Source organism: Mustelus asterias, chromosome 3 (genome assembly GCF_964213995.1).
Source record: "Mustelus asterias chromosome 3, sMusAst1.hap1.1, whole genome shotgun sequence".
Taxonomy (NCBI): domain Eukaryota; kingdom Metazoa; phylum Chordata; class Chondrichthyes; order Carcharhiniformes; family Triakidae; genus Mustelus; species Mustelus asterias.
The window spans coordinates 26,263,813-26,282,104 of NC_135803.1; the positions used below are offsets into that span (position 1 = coordinate 26,263,813).

Genomic DNA, 18,292 nt, shown 5'->3' on the forward strand with positions numbered 1-18,292 from the left:
AGAAATGGATAGGTGTATAACTCACTTGCACCAGAACATTCAATACTTTTAACTGTCTCCAGGTAGTTTTTTCCAAGCCAATCTTCATAGGTATTTTTCTCCCCAACTGAAATGATTCTCTCAGTAGAATCTTTAAAGAGCAGATCACTTCCACCGTAGGCTGATGAATTAAACATCTCAAAGCCATTGGGATTATCGCCCTGCCCAAAGAAAACCTAGAAGAAGAGTGCATTTATGTACCATCTAATAGGGTTTTGCATATGATGGATTACTTTGGAGGGATTGTCATACAGGCATGCTGATTGCCACTCATTTAACACACAACAGGCAAGATACCACTAAATGTTACCAGTCCATTTTTGATGGTGTTATTTGAGGAAAGAACATTGACTAGAACACCAAGGGGGCGCCCCATTTTTTTTTGACTACGTCCACCTGAGTGGTAGGTGGCAGAGTTTATTGTCCAATCTGAATGACAGTACTTCTGTTATTGTAGTGCACTCTCAGTACTCCATCGGAAGGTTAGTTCAGAGAATGCACTTAAATCTTGAATTCTCAATCAATGGTTAACCAAATAGAAGAGAGATCATAAATGCAAGAAGTAGCCTCCCATAGTAAGCTTTAATTAAAATAATAATGTCTTGTCCTTTGTCTTGATCTAGAGTTTCTACCATATCAGATGGTTCCTGAGTGAAAGGTGCTTTAAACACAAGAGGGTGTTTGCAATATGATACTTCCAAAAGGAGACCCGCTTGAAAGAAGCAAGATCAGCGATAACCCTTCAACACTATAACCCTGATTTCTACTGAGCAAGGTGCCTACAGAATTTGCAGAATCTAAAAGTTAAAGTTTAAAGTTTTATTTATTAGTCACAAGTAGGCTTACATTAACACTGCAATGAAGTTACTGTGAAATTCCCCGAGTTACCACACTCCGGTGCCAGTTCGGGTCAATGCACCTAACCAGCACATCGTTCAGACTGTGGGAGGAAACCGGAGCACCCAGAGGAAACCCACACAGACACGGGGAGAACATGCAAACTCCACACAGACAGTGACCCAAGCCGGGAGTCAAACTCGGGTCCCTGGCGCTGTGAGGCAGCAGTGCTAACCACTGTGCCATCCTATTAGTCATTCTTAACAAATTTTATTTTTTACCAGAATTTTCATAATTACTAAAGTGGCTACTGTCTCTGCTCTGTAATATGCTAAAAGAATGAGAACCAAGGTAAGTGTGATAATAAGAATAGGGAGTGAGTGAGACTTGGGATGAAACTAAATTAGTGTGGCAGAACTGTGGACAAATTTGGAGGATCCATGACCAGCAAGAAAAGCATTGGAGTAATTTGAGTCTGGAGCGGATTTGATTTGATTTATTATTGTCACATGTATTAACATACAGTGAAAAGTATTAGTTTCTTGCGCGCTATACAGACAAAGTATACCATTCATAGAGTATATAGGGAGAAGGAAAGGAGAGGATGCAGAATGTAGTGTTACAGTCACAGGGTGTAGAGAAATATCAGCTTAATATATGATAGGTCCATTCAAAAGTCTGATGGCAGCAGGGAAGAAGCTGTTCTTGAGTCAGTTGGTACATACGTGTTCTCAGATTTTTAGTATCTTTAAGACGTGCAAAATAATTTCAGTAGCAAGGGGATGAAACTGGAGCCCGACAAAGTTGCAGAGGTAGACATATGTGTTGTTAATAGACTTGAAGTTCAATTCAAAGTGGCAGCAGGGTCGAGAATGGTCTGATTCAAGAGTAAAATAAAGTCAGAAACTTAGGAGTGAAGTGTATGAAAGGGTCAAAAGTAATAACTCCAAAAGCCCTGATGTTGAGCTCCAGGAAGTTTAGATTTATTCAAAACTTGATGTTAAAGAGCATGGAATGTACAAAAGGATATCAACGCCCACGTGAAAGCCAGTCCCATTCCTTCTTGGGTTGTCACTGGCATTATGTAGATGAGGAAGGGACGAGGGATAGATCCTTGGGAGAGCTCCAAATATAACAGTGTCAAAGAGAACTTATATTTATGTAGCACCTTTAACAGAACAAAACATCCCAAGGCACTTCACAGGGGCATTACGAAACAAAGTGTGACACTGTGCCACAGAAGGAAATATTAGGTCTGATGGTCAGGTGCTTGGTCAATGAGCTCGGTTTTAAGAAGTGTCTTAAAGGAAGAAAGTGAGATTGAGGAGGGAGAGTTGTAGGGTCGGAATTCCCAGAGCTTGGGCCTGGGCAACTGAGTGCAAATATTCTGCAGGGTTGCCGGGATGGAGGAAATTACAGAGATACAGAGATTTGGCGATCCTTAGGACCAGAAACTGACCCGGACCAGCCACTCACGTGGGACCTGCAGCCGGTGCTGCATAGTGGAGGACATGCCCCTGTCTACATCAATGGGGATAAAGTAGAAATGATCAACAGCTTCAGGTTTTTAGGTATGCAGATCATCAACAACCTGTCCTGATCCCTCTGGGCTTTAGCTATCTGCTTAGTAAGAGTTTTAACAACACCAGGTTAAAGTCCAACAGGTTTATTTGGTAGCAAATGCCATTAGCTTTCGGAGCGCTGCTCCTTCGTCAGGTGGAGTGGAAATCTGCTCTCAAACTGGGCACAGAGACACAAAATCAAGTTACAGAATACTGATTCGAATGCGTATCTCTTTAAGCCAACCAAGTCTTAAAGATACAGACAATGTGAGTGGAGGGAGCATTAAGCACAGGTTAAAGAGATGTGTATTGTCTCCAGACAGGACAGCCAGTGAGATTCTGCAAGTCCAGGAGGCAAGCTGCGGGGGTTACTGATAGTGTGACATAAATCCAAAATCCCGGTTTAGGCCGTCCTCATGTGTGCGGAACTTGGCTATCAGTTTCTGCTCAGCGATTCTGCGCTGTCGTGTGTCGTGAAGGCCGCCTTGGAGAACGTTTACCCGAAGATCAGAGGCTGAATGCCCGTGACCGCTGAAGTGCTCCCCCACAGGAAGAGAACAGTCTTGCCTGGTGATTGTCGAGCAGTGTTCATTCATCCGTTGTCGTAGCGTCTGCATGGTTTCCCCAATGTACCATGCCTCGGGACATCCTTTCCTGCAGCGTATCAGGTAGACAACGTTGGCCGAGTTGCAAGAGTAGGTATCGTGTACCTGGTAGACGGTGTTCTCATGTGAGATGATGGCATCCGTGTCGATGATCCGGCACGTCTTGCAGAGGTTGCTGTGGCAGGGTTGTGTGGTGTCGTGGTCACTGTTCTCCTGAAGGCTGGGTAGTTTGCTGCGGACAATGGTCTGTTTGAGATTGTGTGGTTGTTTGAAGGCAAGAAGTGGGGGTGTGGGGATGGCCTTGGCGAGATGTTCGTCTTCATCAATGACATGTTGAAGGCTCCGGAGGAGATGCCGTAGCTTCTCCGCTCCGGGGAAGTACTGGACGACGAAGGGTACTCTGTCCACCGTGTCCCGTGTTTGTCTTCTGAGGAGATCGGTGCGGTCTTTCGCTGTGGCGCGTTGGAACTGTCGATCGATGAGTCGAGCGCCATATCCTGTTCTTATGAGGGCATCTTTCAGCGTCTGGAGGTGTCTGTTGCGATCCTCCTCATCCGAGCAGATCCTGTGTATACGGAGGGTTTGTCCGGAGGGGATGGCTTCTTTAACGTGTTTAGGGTGGAAGCTGGAGAAGTGGAGCATTGTGAGGTTATCCGTGGGCTTGCAGTACCGTGAGGTGCTGAGGTGACCGTCCTTAATGGAGATGCGTGTGTCCAAGAATGCAACAGATTCCGGAGAGTAGTCCATGGTGAGTCTGATGGTGGGATGGAATTTGTTGATGTCATCATATAGTTGTTTCAGTGATTGTTCACCATGAGTCCAAAGGAAGAAAATGTCATCGATGTATCTAGCGTATAGCATCGGTTGAAGGTCCTGTGCGGTGAAGAAGTCTCGTTCGAACCTGTGCATGAAGATGTTGGCATATTGAGGTGCGAATTTGGTCCCCATGGCTGTTCCGTGTGTCTGGATGAAGAACTGGTTGTTGAAGGTGAAGACATTGTGGTCCAGGATGAAGCGGATGAGTTGTAAAATTGCATCTGGAAACTGGCAGTTGTCGGCGTTGAGTACTGAGACCGTTGCAGCAATGCCATCATCGTGGGGGATGCTGGTGTAGAGTGCCGAGACATCCATTGTGACAAGGAGTACTCCTGGTTCAACTGCTCCATGTGTGTTGAGTTTCTGTAAGAAGTCCGTAGTGTCGCAACAAAAGCTGGGGGTTCTTTGTACAATGGGTTTCAGGATGCCCTCAACATAGCCGGAGAGGTTCTTGCACAGGGTCCCATTGCCCGATACGATGGGACGGCCGGGTGTGTTTGTCTTGTGTATCTTCGGAAGGCAGTAGAGATCTCCAACGCGGGGAGTACATGGGATGAGAGCACGGAGGGTGCTCTGAAGGTCCGGATCAAAGATATATGGCGTTCGACTGATCGATCGACAGTTCCGACGCACCACAGCGAAAAACCGCACCGATCTCCTCAGAAGACAAACACGGGACACAGTGGACAGAGTACCCTTCGTCGTCCAGTACTTCCCCGGAGCGGAGAAGCTACGGCATCTCCTCCGGAGTCTTCAACATGTCATTGATGAAGACGAACATCTCGCCAAGGCCATCCCCACACCCCCACTTCTTGTCTTCAAACAGACCATTGTCCACAGCAAACTACCCAGCCTTCAGGAGAACAGTGACCACGATACCACACAACCCTGCCACAGCAACCTCTGCAAGACGTGCCGGATCATCGACACGGATGCCATCATCTCACGTGAGAACACCATCTACCAGGTACACGGTACCTACTCTTGCAACTCGGCCAACGTTGTCTACCTGATACGCTGCAGGAAAGGATGTCCCGAGGTATGGTACATTGGGGAAACCATGCAGACGCTACGACAATGGATGAATGAACACCGCTCGACAATCACCAGGCGAGACTGTTCTCTTCCTTTGGGGGAGCACTTCAGCGGTCACGGGCATTCAGCCTCTGATCTTCGGGTAAGCGTTCTCCAAGGCGGCCTTCATGACACACGACAACGCAGAATCGCTGAGCAGAAACTGATAGCCAAGTTCCACACACATGAGGGCGGCCTAAACCGGGATCTTGGATTTATGTCACACTATCAGTAACCCCCGCAGCTTGCCTCCTGGACTTGCAGAATCTCACTGGCTGTCCTGTCTGGAGACAATACACATCTCTTTAACCTGTGCTTAATGCTCCCTCCACTCACATTGTCTGTATCTTTAAGACTTGGTTGGCTTAAAGAGATACGCATTCTAATCAGTATTCTGTAACTTGATTTTGTGTCTCTATGCCCTGTTTGAGAGCAGATTTCCACTCCATCTGACGAAGGAGCAGCGCTCCGAAAGCTAATGGCATTTGCTACCAAATAAACCTGTTGGAATTTAACCTGATGTTGTTAAAACTCTTACTGTGTTTACCCCAGTCCAACGCCGGCATCTCCACATCATGGCTATCTACTTACTCAGGAGACTAAGGAAATTTGGCATGTCCGCTACAACTCTCACCAACATCTCCAGATGCAACATAAAAAGCATTATTTCTGGCTGTATCACAGCTTGGGGTATGGGCTCCTGCTCTGTCCAAGACCGCAAGAAACTACAAAGGGTTGTGAATGAAACCCAGTCCATCACTCAAACCAGCCTCCCATCCATTGACACTGCCTTGGAAAAGCAGCCAGCATAATCAAGGACCCCACGCACCTCGGACATACTCTCTTCCACTTTCTTCCATCGGGAAAAAGATATAAAAGTTTGAGGTCACATACCAATCGACTCAAGACCAGCTTCTTCCTTGCTGCTGTCAGACTTTTGAATGGACCTACTTCGCATTAAGTTGATCTTTCTCTACACTACATTCTGCACTCTCTCCTTTCCTTCTCTGTGAACCATAGAACCATAGAAAATTACAGCTCAGAAACAGGCCTTTTGGCCCTTCTTGTCTGTGCCGAACCATTTTATGCCTAGTCCCACTGACCTGCACTTGGACCATATCCCTCCACACCCCTCTCATCCATGAACCCGTCCAAGTTTTTCTTAAATGTTAAAAGTGACCCCGCATTTACCACTTTATCCGGCAGCTCATTCCACACTCCCACCACTCTCTGCGTGAAGAAGCCCCCCCTAATATTCCCTTTAAACTTTTCTCCTTTCACCCTTAACCCATGCCCTCTGGTTTTTTTCTCCCTGAGCCTCAGCGGAAAAAGCCTACTTGCATTCACTCTATAATGGTGAATGGTGTGCTTTGTCTGTATAGTGCACAAGAAACAATACTTTTCACTGTACACTAATACATGTGGCAATAATAAATCAAATAAAAGACAGAGTGGGGGATAGGATGAGACACTGCTTGACCGGGAGTACAGCAAGCATCAGGGTGATAGGGCAATGGGACTTGCTGCAAATTAAGTCCCTGCAGGCTAAGTTTGGATGACAAGTTTTTACTGAGGGTAGGATGTAGAGAGGGCAGCCAGTGTGTTAGAATAGTTGAGTTTAGAGTAAACAAAGGCAAGAATGAAGGCTCAGCAGCAGATAAACTAAGACGGGGCAAAGTTAGGCGATGTTATGGAGCTGGAAACAGGCAATTTTAATAATAGCACAATGAAATGAAATCAAAAGTTCATCTTGCAATCAATTAACCACTGCAGGAGATGCATTCATACTTGGATAGGCAGAATTGGAAACATGAAAAGGCAGCGGCATGGGGCTGGATGATAGCACAATCACTGGAGGATGTTGCGGTCAAATATCTCCCTTCCTAACAGAACGTGGGTGTACCTGCGCCCCATGGTCTGCAGCACTTCAAGAAGGTGGCTCTCCACCTCCACGTCAAGGGCAGTTAGAGATGGGCAATTTAAAAAAAATACTGTAGAAAAATCAAGGCCAATGAGGAAAGATAATGCACCATGGTCACGATTACACTGGATATTATTTGTGCTTTGGCCACTCAAGTGATGGATGAAGGTCAGAAACCAAAGCACAGTTATTTAAATAGAGAGTTTCAGGAGGGTTGGCCATGGAGCTGAGCATGTTCAAGGATCCGAGAGATGAAGTGCAGAATGCGATGGGCCAGTAGTTGTACAGATGTACGGATGATGCGATTTTGACAAAGAAACAACGATAGCAATTATCAAAGGGAACTATCGTTAATATCTGCTAACATGGAGGCTACGATGGAGAATTAAGTGGTCAGCAATTGAGTAGGAAAGGGAACATGGGATGAGGAGGAACAAGTCATTGGCATCATGGCTAAAGATGAGCATGGAGAGAGCTGGGAAAATTGGGTGAATCTCCAGTAAAAAAAAAATCAGGACTGGTATGGGTGGGACAACATTGGGGACCAGGGGAGAGCAAAGGTGAGAGTGCTGGATCAACCTTTGAGGTAACAAAATACAAACTCCTCAAAATTAAATTAAGGAGGATTACGATGAGTGATTTATAGAGATGATTAATCAAATTGTTGAGAAAGCACACAAGTCAAGGTGTTTGATCTTCCACACTCAGTGTGACATTTACTTTGATAGTTCTTCATTGCTTGGAAAAGCAACTAAAATACAGCGACGGTGCCTGAACTACTTACCTGTCCTTTATCAAGTAAACCAAAGACAGCAGTAATGGACGTGGAGGGATGAACCATCACTGCATGTGATGGAACCTTAGCCAAATTACAGTCCTTCCACTGCTCCACTTCTGCCCGTGCCCCATTCAGGCACAGTAGCTGGTAATCAGTGGATTTTAGGTTCACAGCCCATGGTTCCTTATTTCTTCCTAATGATAAAAAAATCACATTCAAAAATCAATGAAATTTGAATATCTGGCACAGCTTAACAAGTATAATTTAAAACAACAAAAAATATTCTCCCCAATAGACAAAAGGAATACATGGATTTTCAGATATTTAAATAGTTATAAAAAATAAATCACTTGGTAGTAAATTATTAAAAAAAAGACTGCCTGAGTTAGAGAATTGTAAAGGAACTGAAAGCAAAGAATGAGGCTAAAATATCTTTGGCTTGGCAGGATGTGGATATCAGTATGCCCCCGGGGAAAGTGATGTTTATTTATTGGTCACAAGTAGGCTTACATTCACACTGTAATGAAGTTACTGTGAAAATCCCCTTGTCGCCATACTCCAGCGCCTGTTTGGGTACACTGAGGGAGAATTTAGTATGACCAATGCACCTAACCAGCACATCTTTTGGACTGTGGGAGGAATCCGGAGCACCCGCAGGAAACTCATGCAGACACGGGGAGAATGCGCAAACTCTACACAGACAGTGACCCAAGCCAGGAATCGAACCCGGGTACCCGGCGCTGTGAGGCAGCAGTGCTAACCACTGTGCCATCGTGCTGCCCAGCAAACTGCGAGGAAGAATGTAAAAAAAAAGGATGTTGTTTGAGTGGGCAGTTATGTGGCAGATTAATTTCAATGCAGAGAAACGTGAAGTAGCAGGTTTTAAAAAAAAGAGCAAAGTGAAATCAAAATACGACTGGAATGAAAGAAATACATTATTTATGTGAGAGGTATAGAACCCCTGGCAGAAACAGGGGTGAAAACAGAATCTACAATAGCTTTTGAAAGATAAATCTTTGAAAAATAAATATTTAAAAAGGGGTTGGAAAAAGAGTCAGGGGGTGCAAGAAAGTGAATGTTTATTTCAGGGCCAGCTTTGGCATAGTGGGCCAAAAGCTGTAAAGATCTATAATACTCAGAAAATATGTGACAGCAGTTTGAGTAGATGGAAAAAGAGACACCATAGCACAAGAAGCTCAAAATGATATTGAAAATGATACAGCAAAGTGCTAACAGTCTGACACCTGATATTAGATACAAGTTGCAAGAAAAGACTACAAAAACTGAACTTGTTTACAGTAGAGAAAACTGAGAGGCAATCCTATTGAGGTACATTTTGCATTAGAAGTAATGGTGAGATTTTCAGTGCTCACCATTATACTGGGATAAATTGAAAAGCAACACTGGAGCGCCAATAGATGCACAAGTATGGAAGTTGCAGTCCAATCTTTGCTCCTCCTCCACAAACCTTGCTACACCAGTAACTCAGTTAGATGCCCATATAAAGGCATGAAGTTGCCAAATCTCCCCACTAGTTACCCACTAAACATGTCAGAAAATGATGTGGATTTGCCGGCGTTGGACTGGGGTGGGCACAGTAAGAAGTCCCACAACACCAGGTTAAAATCCAACAGGTTTATTTGGAATCACGAGCTTTCAGAGCGCTGCTTCTTTGTCATCTAATGAAAGAGCAGCACTCCGAAAGCTCGTGATTCCAAATAAACCCGTTGGACATTAACCTGGTGTTGTGCGACTTCTTGCCATGTCGGAAGAAGTTAAGACGAGTGCATTCAAGGTGTAAGTGAATTTCTAGAGTTAGTTTAAGTCTTCACTGCTGCCAAACAACTGCTTTATCATTGAATATTTAATTTTATAAGCGTAGAGTCTCATTCCTTCAGATATTAATTCAAAAAATGATCTTACTTTCTGTACATAGTATTACAATTAAATATGCTAATTTATACTTTCTGATTTAGATGTTCCCTGCTTTAGAAAGGATCCTTCAATCCAACTGCTTGAAGAGTTATGCCATTGTTTGTCCTGAGCAGAGGGGACTGCACTTGACAAGATCTCCAGTATCCCTAAGTTACTATAGCCCATGAAACTAAATTAGGCTAAAGGGCCAAAAGGCCTGTTTCTGAGCTGTAATTTTCTATGGTTCTAAATATTTTTGGCTTGGCAGAATGTGGGCATTGAAATGCCCTGGGGAAATGGCAAACTGCAAGGAAGAATCGAAAACATTGGAGGTTGGCGGAATGGGCAGTAAGTAGCAGATTAATTTCAATGCAGAGAAATTTCAGAAGCCCCAAAAAAGTTTAAAAACCAAGTTTATTTTATTTATTCGTCACAAATAGATTTACACTAACACTGCAATGAAGTTACTGTGAAAATCCCCTAATCGCCACACTCCGGCGCCTGTTCGGGTACATTCAGGGAGAATTTAGCATGGCCAATGCACCTAACCAGCATGTCTTTCGGACTGTGGGTGGAAACCGGAGCCCCCGGAGGAAACCCATATAGACACGGGGAGAACATGCAGACTCCACACAGACAGTGACCCAAGCTGGGAATCGAACTTGGGTCTCTGGCACTGTGAGGCAGCTGTGCCGCCCCAGTCTGTGGGGTGACTGTCAGAGTGATGAAACATTGAACAATGTTCCTTCACAGCTAACTGCAGAATTTGGGCTTTTAAACATAGCTGAGAGTATTTATTGCCAAGCTGAATCCTGAGAAATTGTTTACTATAATAATCGTTGATAGTAACAATGAACAGTCATAGGATAATGCTCCAAGAGGAAACTGACAATAAAATCAGTAATTTTAAGATGGAGTTGACAGGCATTTGTGATGAGATTAATTGAGGGATTATAGATGGTGAATTGTGTATTCTGCTTTGAACGTTAGAGCTTACTAGACAGTTCAATAATGGTATTTTTATGGTCTACGTATTCCAACATTCATTTGACTAAGATAAAGGAGTAAGAATGAGAAGAAAAAGAAAATACCTGGGCAGGAAAATTGTGTGGGAGAGATTAGAATGGAAGTGGAGAAGGAGAAATATGTAGGGCAAGTGTGGAAGAAAAATAGGCAGGATTATAAATTGAAAGTAAATTAAGGACCGAAATAGAGGATTTGGAATATCACGGAAGATGGAGAAACAGCTAGAAGAGCCAACTAGACTTACCATCAGTGTTAGCGGAAACCGTTGTATGTTTAACAAATGCTACATCTCCTACTTCTGCAAGACACCTATTGATTTCAAAGAAAATAAGTTACTTTCATGTCATTTCTACAACATACAGAAATTATGCTGATACAGCAGTACTAAATATTCATGCGAGAATGTACTGTGCTACAAAGTTTCTGAACATCATTTCTCCCATGTACTCAATGAGTTCCCAATTCTTGAATTCTGTGCTTAAATATCCAATTCAGTAAATGTTTCATTCTCCTTCTCAATTTGTGCCCTTGCCAACTCCGCCAATGACATATTTATTCGCAATTAAAGCAGCTTATCCGAGTGGTACACTGTACAATTAGACTGAGTGGTCAGAGACAAAGTAACACTACTTGTCGCCAATCTGGAAGAAAGCTGCCCACAAAATTCCACCGGTTTCTGTGGCATAGACATCCTGTTTCCTGATAATGGTTTAAATTTTGAATCAGGTCATGGAGATTTCCAGGGCTGCAGCAACACTGACATCACAAAAGCAGGATGAGCAGCCAATCACACTGAGGTAGTTTCACAGACAGCAAACCAGGAAGTTAGAAACATTGAATCCCTTCACCGGCACAGTGGTTAGCGCTGCTGCCTCACAGCGCCAGGGACCCGGGTTTGATTCCCGGCTTGGGTCACCGTCTGTGCGGAGTCTGCGCGTTCTCCCCGTGTCTACATGGGTTTCCTCCAGGTTCTCCAGTTTCCTCCCACAATCTGAAAGACGTGCTAGTTAGGTGCATTGGCCTTGCTAAATTCTCCCTCAGTGTACCCGAACAGGTGCCGGAGTGTGGCGACTCGGGGATTTTTACAGTAACTTCATTGCAGTGTTAATGTAAGCCTACTTGTGACATTAATAAATAAATGTTAACTTTTCTAAGTTAAATTCTCGGATACTGAAATAATTGGAGTAAGATGGGAACTAAAATATTATAAACATACTTCAAACAAAAATTAAAGAACATGGAATTTTATCATAACAAAGAAATGTGATATTCCATTAATACAAAATTAGCATTTTCAGGTCCTGTGAGGGGTTTTAGCAGTAATACAAAAGTCTGAGGACACATATCAACCGACTCAAGAACAGCTTCTTCGCTGCTGCCATCAGACTTTTGAATGGAACTACCTCGTATTAAGTTGATCTTTCTCTACACCCTAGCTATGACTGTAAAACTACATTTTGTGCTCTCTCCTTTCCTTCTCTATGTACGGTATGCTTTATCTGTATAGCGCACAAGTAACAATACTTTTCACTGTATACTAATACATGTTAATAATCAAATCAAAATCCCTCAATGTCAGCAAAACGAAGAAGATTGTCATCAACTTCAGGAAGCATAGTGGAGGACATGCCCCTGCCTACATCAATGGGATGAAGTGGAAATAATCGAGAGCTTCAAGTTTCTAGATGTCCAGATCACCAACAACCTGTCCTGATCCCTCCACACCGATGCTATAGTTAAAAAATCCCACCACGCCTCTACTTTCTCAGGAAGCTAAGGAAATTTGGCATGTCCACTATGATTCTCACCAACTTCTATAGATGCAACATGAAAATAATTCTTTCTGGTCGCCGCCAACTTGGTATGGCTCCTGCAAAAAACTACAAAGGGTCATGGACAAAGTCTAGTCCATCACGCAAACCAGCCTCCCATTCATTGATTCTGTCTACACTTCCCACTGCCAAGAAAAAGCAGCCAGCATTATTAAGGACCCCATGCACCCCAGACATACTCTCTTCCACCTTCTTCGGTCGGGAAAAAGATACAAAAGTCTGAGGACATGTTCCAACCGACTCAAGAACAGCTTCTTTCCCTGCTGTCATCAGACTTCTGAATGGACCTACCTTATATTAAGTTGATCTTTCTCTACACCCTAGCTATGACTGTAACACTCGATTCTGCACTCTCTCGTTTCCTTCTCTATGAATAGTATGCTTTGTCTGTATAGGGCACAAGAAACAACACTTTTCACTGTATACTAATAAATGTGACAATAAATCAAATTCTGAATTTTGTACACTGTTGCTTTAAGATTATCCCGTGAAGCACTTTGGGGTATTTTATTATAAAGTGCATTTAAAGTAAAAGTTAATGCTGATGTGACATCTCATTCAATGAAGTATAACTTCGTCAAGAGTTTTTACAGTGTGACTGAGTGAAAGTTTTTGTTATTTCATTGCTTGCTTAGGGATTGCAAACTGGTAGACCTCAACAGCATACTCCTTGGAGAAGTATAGGATCACTAATTGCAAGTTCTGTTGATCTCTGAGAACAAGTGGACAAATCATTAATAGTAGCATCACGGGTCAGTAAAGCACTAGCATTCATTCCTAGGAGTTCAGAACTCAAAAAGTAGAAATACTGTTAAACTTGTATAAAGCCTGGATCAGATTACACAGATTACCAAATACAGGTCTGCTCTCCGTCTTATAAAAAGGGCATAGAAACATTGGAGAACATGCAAAACATTTTTTACAAGGACACTACCAGAAATAATACAGCAATTGGGAAAGATTGCATAGGTTAGAGCGTTTTCTTCCCTTTAGAAAGATGACTTAGAAGAGACCCAATAGAAGTATTTAAAATTAGGAATTTCTTCGATGAGGGGGTGGATGTGGAGGAAATGTTTCCACTTGTAGCAGAATCCAAAATTAAGGGCAATAAATATGAGATCGCTACTAATAAATCCAATACTGAAATGAGAAATGTATTTGCTCGAACAGTGGTTAGAACGTGGGGCTCGTTATCACAAAGTGGTTGAAGCAAACAATTTACATGCCAGGAAACTAGATGAGTACACAAGGGAATAGGGTTCTGCCGCAAGCGGAGATGAAGTAGCTCGAATCGGACGATTATAAAACGCCAGCAATGACTAGCTGAGCTGTATGGCCTGTTCCTGAGTAATATTTTATGGATCTAATTCTGGATTTCAGCATTATTCTGCACATTTGCAAAAACACCTGAATTTTCTCTAAGTTTCAGCGGAATAATGACGGTAAATGCAAATTGTTTCACTGTCATTATCACCCAAAGTCCGGTCAAATAAATCACTTACTAGAATATATACTTTATCAGTAAATGAATGCAGTAATTACTGTAAAATTTTGGAAACAGAAACACTCCTTCCAATGAATTTTCTGCTATCAATTTCTGCTTCTCCCAGCCTAGTTAATCATTAACCCATGTTTTACAGCATACCATACCTTTGGTTAAACTGTGTGACAGCTAAGGTTTTATTGCTTTAACAAACTGTCTTTTATAGCTGTAGATGCTGACTGAGTTTTATCTTATCATGCAGTATAATGTAGTTGTCTTCTACAGCTACACATTTTTAAACTATCGCCCTTGGTACTGACCTATGATCAAATCTGCCTACGCTAACTGCAAATAAATTTGCACTTCACTTTTTTGCATGTGAGTACTGTCGACTGTAAGCCGTCTCATTTAGTATCTGGGTAAAATTCATCAAACATCATGCAGAGAGATCAGCAAAATATTTAACTAAATTTTACATGAAAAAACATAATTATCAATTGCAGTAGCATCCTCTTCAGTTTCTTTGTAACTGTTACTTCTCCTGAGGGGTAAAGATCACAGAAGAAATAGTGATCTGTACTTTATCTTTAAGTTTCCCATATTCCCCCTCTCCCAATATACGTTGCCTAGATGCCGTGGTTTATGAAGCAGTGAGAACAACATGCTTATTAAACTGGATGTTTTATATTTAATTCTGTTCATTTTCCCCACCAATAAAGGAAAAAAAAGGTTTAAATCATCAATGATGCGAGATTGCTAATTTAGGAGTCTCTTTCAAACAAATCTCTTACAACAAACTTTGCCCTGGTCTAAAGCCCCACTGAAGTCAGGTGTACAGATCTCAGTGAAGTAAAAATGATAATAGCAAGGTTATTGGTCCTGTGTTTGTAATAACAAGGTTCAAATGTAGCAATGATTTCAACAAAACCTAACTAGGAAGGAGCTAAGACATTTTAACCCATTAGATTGCGCTTAGATTCCGAGAAGCTATTCTGAACCTTCATAGAATCCCTGCAGTGCAGAAGGAGGCCATTCGGCCCATCAAGTCTGCACTGACAACAATCCCACCCAGGCCCTATCCCCGTAACCCCACATATTTACCCCACTAATCCCTCTAACCTACGCATCTAAGGGGCAATTTAGCTTGGGAAATCAACCTAACCCGCACATCTTTGGACTGTGGGAGGAAGCACAGTAAGAAGTCTCACAACACCAGGTTAAAGTCCAACAGGTTTATTTGGTAGCAAATACCATAAGCTTTCGGAGCAGAGCTCCTTCGTCAGATGGAGTGGATATCTGCTCTCAAACAGGGCACAGAGACACAGAAATCAAATTACAGAATACTGATTAGAATGCAAATCTCTACAGCCAGCCAGGTCGTAAATGTACAGACAATGTGGGTGGAGGGAGCATTCAACACAGGTTAAAGAGATGTGTATTGTCTCCAGACAGAACAGCTTGTGGAATTCTGCAAGTCCAGGAGGCAAGCTGTGGGGGTTACTGATAATGTGACATAAATCCAACATCCCGGTTTAGGCCGTCCTCATGTGTGCGGAACTTGGCTATCAGTTTCTGCTCAGCGACTCTGCGCTGTCGTGTGTCGTGAAGGCCGCCTTGGAGAACGCTTACCTGAAGATCCAAGGCTGAATGCCCGTGACTGCTGAAGTGCTCCCCCACAGGAAGAGAACAGTCTTGCCTGGTGATTGTCGAGCGGTGTTCATTCATCCGTTGTCGTAGCGTCTGCATGGTTTCCCCAATGTACCATGCCTCGGGACATCCTTTCTTGCAGTGTATCAGGTAGACAACGTTGGCCGAGTTGCAAGAGTAGGTACCGTGTACCTGGTAGATGGTGTTCTCACGTGAGATGATGGCATCCGTGTTGATGATCCGGCACGTCTTGCAGAGGTTGCTGTGGCAGGGTTGTGTGGTGTCGTGGTCACTGTTCTCCTGAAGGCTGGGTAGTTTGCTGCGGACAATGGTCTGTTTGAGGTTGCGTGGTTGTTTGAAGGCAAGAAGTGGGGGTGTGGGGATCGCCTTGGCGAGATGTTCGTCTTCATCAATGACATGTTGAAGGCTCCGGAGGAGATGCCGTAGCTTCTCCGCTCCGGGGAGACTGTTCTCTTCCTGTGGGGGAGCACTTCAGCAGTCACGGGCATTCAGCCTTGGATCTTCAGGTAAGTGTTCTCCAAGGTGGCCTTCACGACACACGACAGCGCAGAGTCGCTGAGCAGAAACTGATAGCCAAGTTCCGCACACATGAGGACGGCCTAAACCGGGATGTTGGATTTATGTCACATTATCAGTAACCCCCACAGCTTGCCTCCTGGACTTGCAGAATTCCACAAGCTGTTCTGTCTGGAGACAATACACATCTCTTTAACCTGTGTTGAATGCTCCCTCCACCCACATTGTCTGTACATTTAAGATCTGGCTGGCTGTAGAGATTTGCATTCTAATCAGTATTCTGTAATTTGATTTCTGTGTCTGTGCCCTGTTTGAGAACAGATATCCACTCCATCTGACGAAGGAGCTCTGCTCCGAAAGCTTATGGTATTTGCTACCAAATAAACCTGTTGGACTTTAACCTGGTGTTGTGAGACTTCTTACTGTGCCTACCCCAGTCCAACACCGGCATCTCCACATCTGTGGGAGGAAACCAGAGCACCTGGAGGAAACCCATGCAGACACGGGGAGAACGTGCAAACTCCACACAGACAGTGACCCAAGCTGGGAATCAAACCCAGGTCCCTGGAGTTGTGAGGCAGCAGTGCTAACCACTGTGCCACCGTGTCGCCATAGTTTAGTTTGTAATTCCCACCTTTATATCTGGACTTATTTACCCCATTTCTTTGGTTAAAAAGGCAGGTTGAAGATTACCTTGAAGGGCCTTGCCAGAGACACACTACACTATCATGTGGTGCATGAGAGGTTATATAGATTGCCATAACATGACCTTCCAGATTTTCACCAACGCAGGACAGAGGTTCCGGGGTTAAGTTTCCACTTGCCCCCTGGGTGTAAAACTATAGTTGTGATGTTGCTGAAATGGCCCGATTTTCATTGCCTTCAATGAAACGAAAATCAGGTGGTTTCAAAAGCAGGCGTTTGGTCCGGAAAACTAGCTTCACACCTGGCTGGCAAGTTGAAAATTTACCCCCAAGACTCTGAGGAATTGTACGTGGAATAATGCCACTAGATATATATCCTACCACCCTGCAACTCGCAAGAATTGATACGCCAATGAATGGGCCCCATCAGGTGACTTTTGTTCCTTCAGTTTACAGTGCCAACTAAACAGTTGAATGTTAGATCTTGTAAAAGATTTGGATGCAGCTATTATTTAATGTACTTTATTCCATCAGATTACCTGAATGCTCCTGTATAGCCACTGTATTGCTCCTCTGCACTGAAGGCACACCTTAACTTCCCCTTGGCATCGCCGATGCATAATTCACAAAGGCTTGATGGGTAACCTTGCTGATTGGCACCTGGCACACAGCTCGCAGAGAAAAACTCACTGACTGCTGTAAAAGGGAGACAACAAAATTGTCAACTATCTCCATATTTGTTACAGTAACTCTTGTTACTGTGCGTACGAACTTATCTTCTCCAATTGCACAGACTAGAATGCATGTTGGGACTAATGCCATTTTGATTAGGTTTGCAGTGCTTGCATGCATTTGGGTGCAAATTAGTGGCGGGTGGGTCAGGAGAAATGGTGGTGGTGAGGCAGAGCTGGGTGTCATCAGCATACATGTGAAAACTGATGCCATGCTTTTGGATGATGTCAGGCAAGGATAGATCCTTGGAGACACGAGTGGTAATGATGTGGAAATGCATAAAGAAGCCATTTCAGGCGAGTCTTTGGCTATGGTTAAACCAGGCAAGAGAATCCTGCTCAAATGGACGATGGTGGAGAGGCGTTGGACAAGGGTGGTGATGTCAACCTTGTCAAAGGTTGCAGACAGGACGAGGAGGGCTACTTTACCAAGGTCATAGTCACATAGGATATAATTTATGTTTCTGGGTAATATTCATTTTGGTGCTATAGTGGGCAAAACCTGATTAGCGAGATGCAAACATGGGGTTCTGACAATGGTGACTAGATTTGGGAGACAACTACACATTCATTGACTAGAATAGTAAAATGACCACGATCAGATTCGTTACTTCAGGTGTGGCAATACTTGTTCACTTGGAATTTATGCTCTATACTTGAAGGGGAAGAATTTGAAGAGCTTTGAGGAAAGGACAGGTGAACAGGACCCATTAGATAGCTCCATCAAAGAGCTAACACTGACTCAATGGTCCAAATTGTCAGCTGTGGTTGCAATTATATGATTCTATGATGCCCACTGCCAATGCTGGTTAGCTTTCAATACTGCTGCTGCATTACTGCACTGTT

The 18,292-nt window shown here is 43.5% G+C and overlaps 1 protein-coding gene across 1 annotated transcript in view; it reads right to left on the reverse strand.

Moving 5' to 3' along the window:
* Window positions 1-18,292, reverse strand: part of meltf (melanotransferrin) — a 58,276-nt gene that overhangs the window by 1,541 nt on the left and 38,443 nt on the right. The window contains exons 12-15 of the mRNA XM_078206375.1: window positions 17,255-17,411; window positions 10,817-10,881; window positions 7,639-7,826; window positions 26-215 (exon numbers count right to left, since the gene is read on the reverse strand). Coding sequence (XP_078062501.1) covers window positions 26-215; window positions 7,639-7,826; window positions 10,817-10,881; window positions 17,255-17,411 — 600 coding nt within the window. The remainder of the gene's footprint in view (window positions 1-25; window positions 216-7,638; window positions 7,827-10,816; window positions 10,882-17,254; window positions 17,412-18,292) is intronic.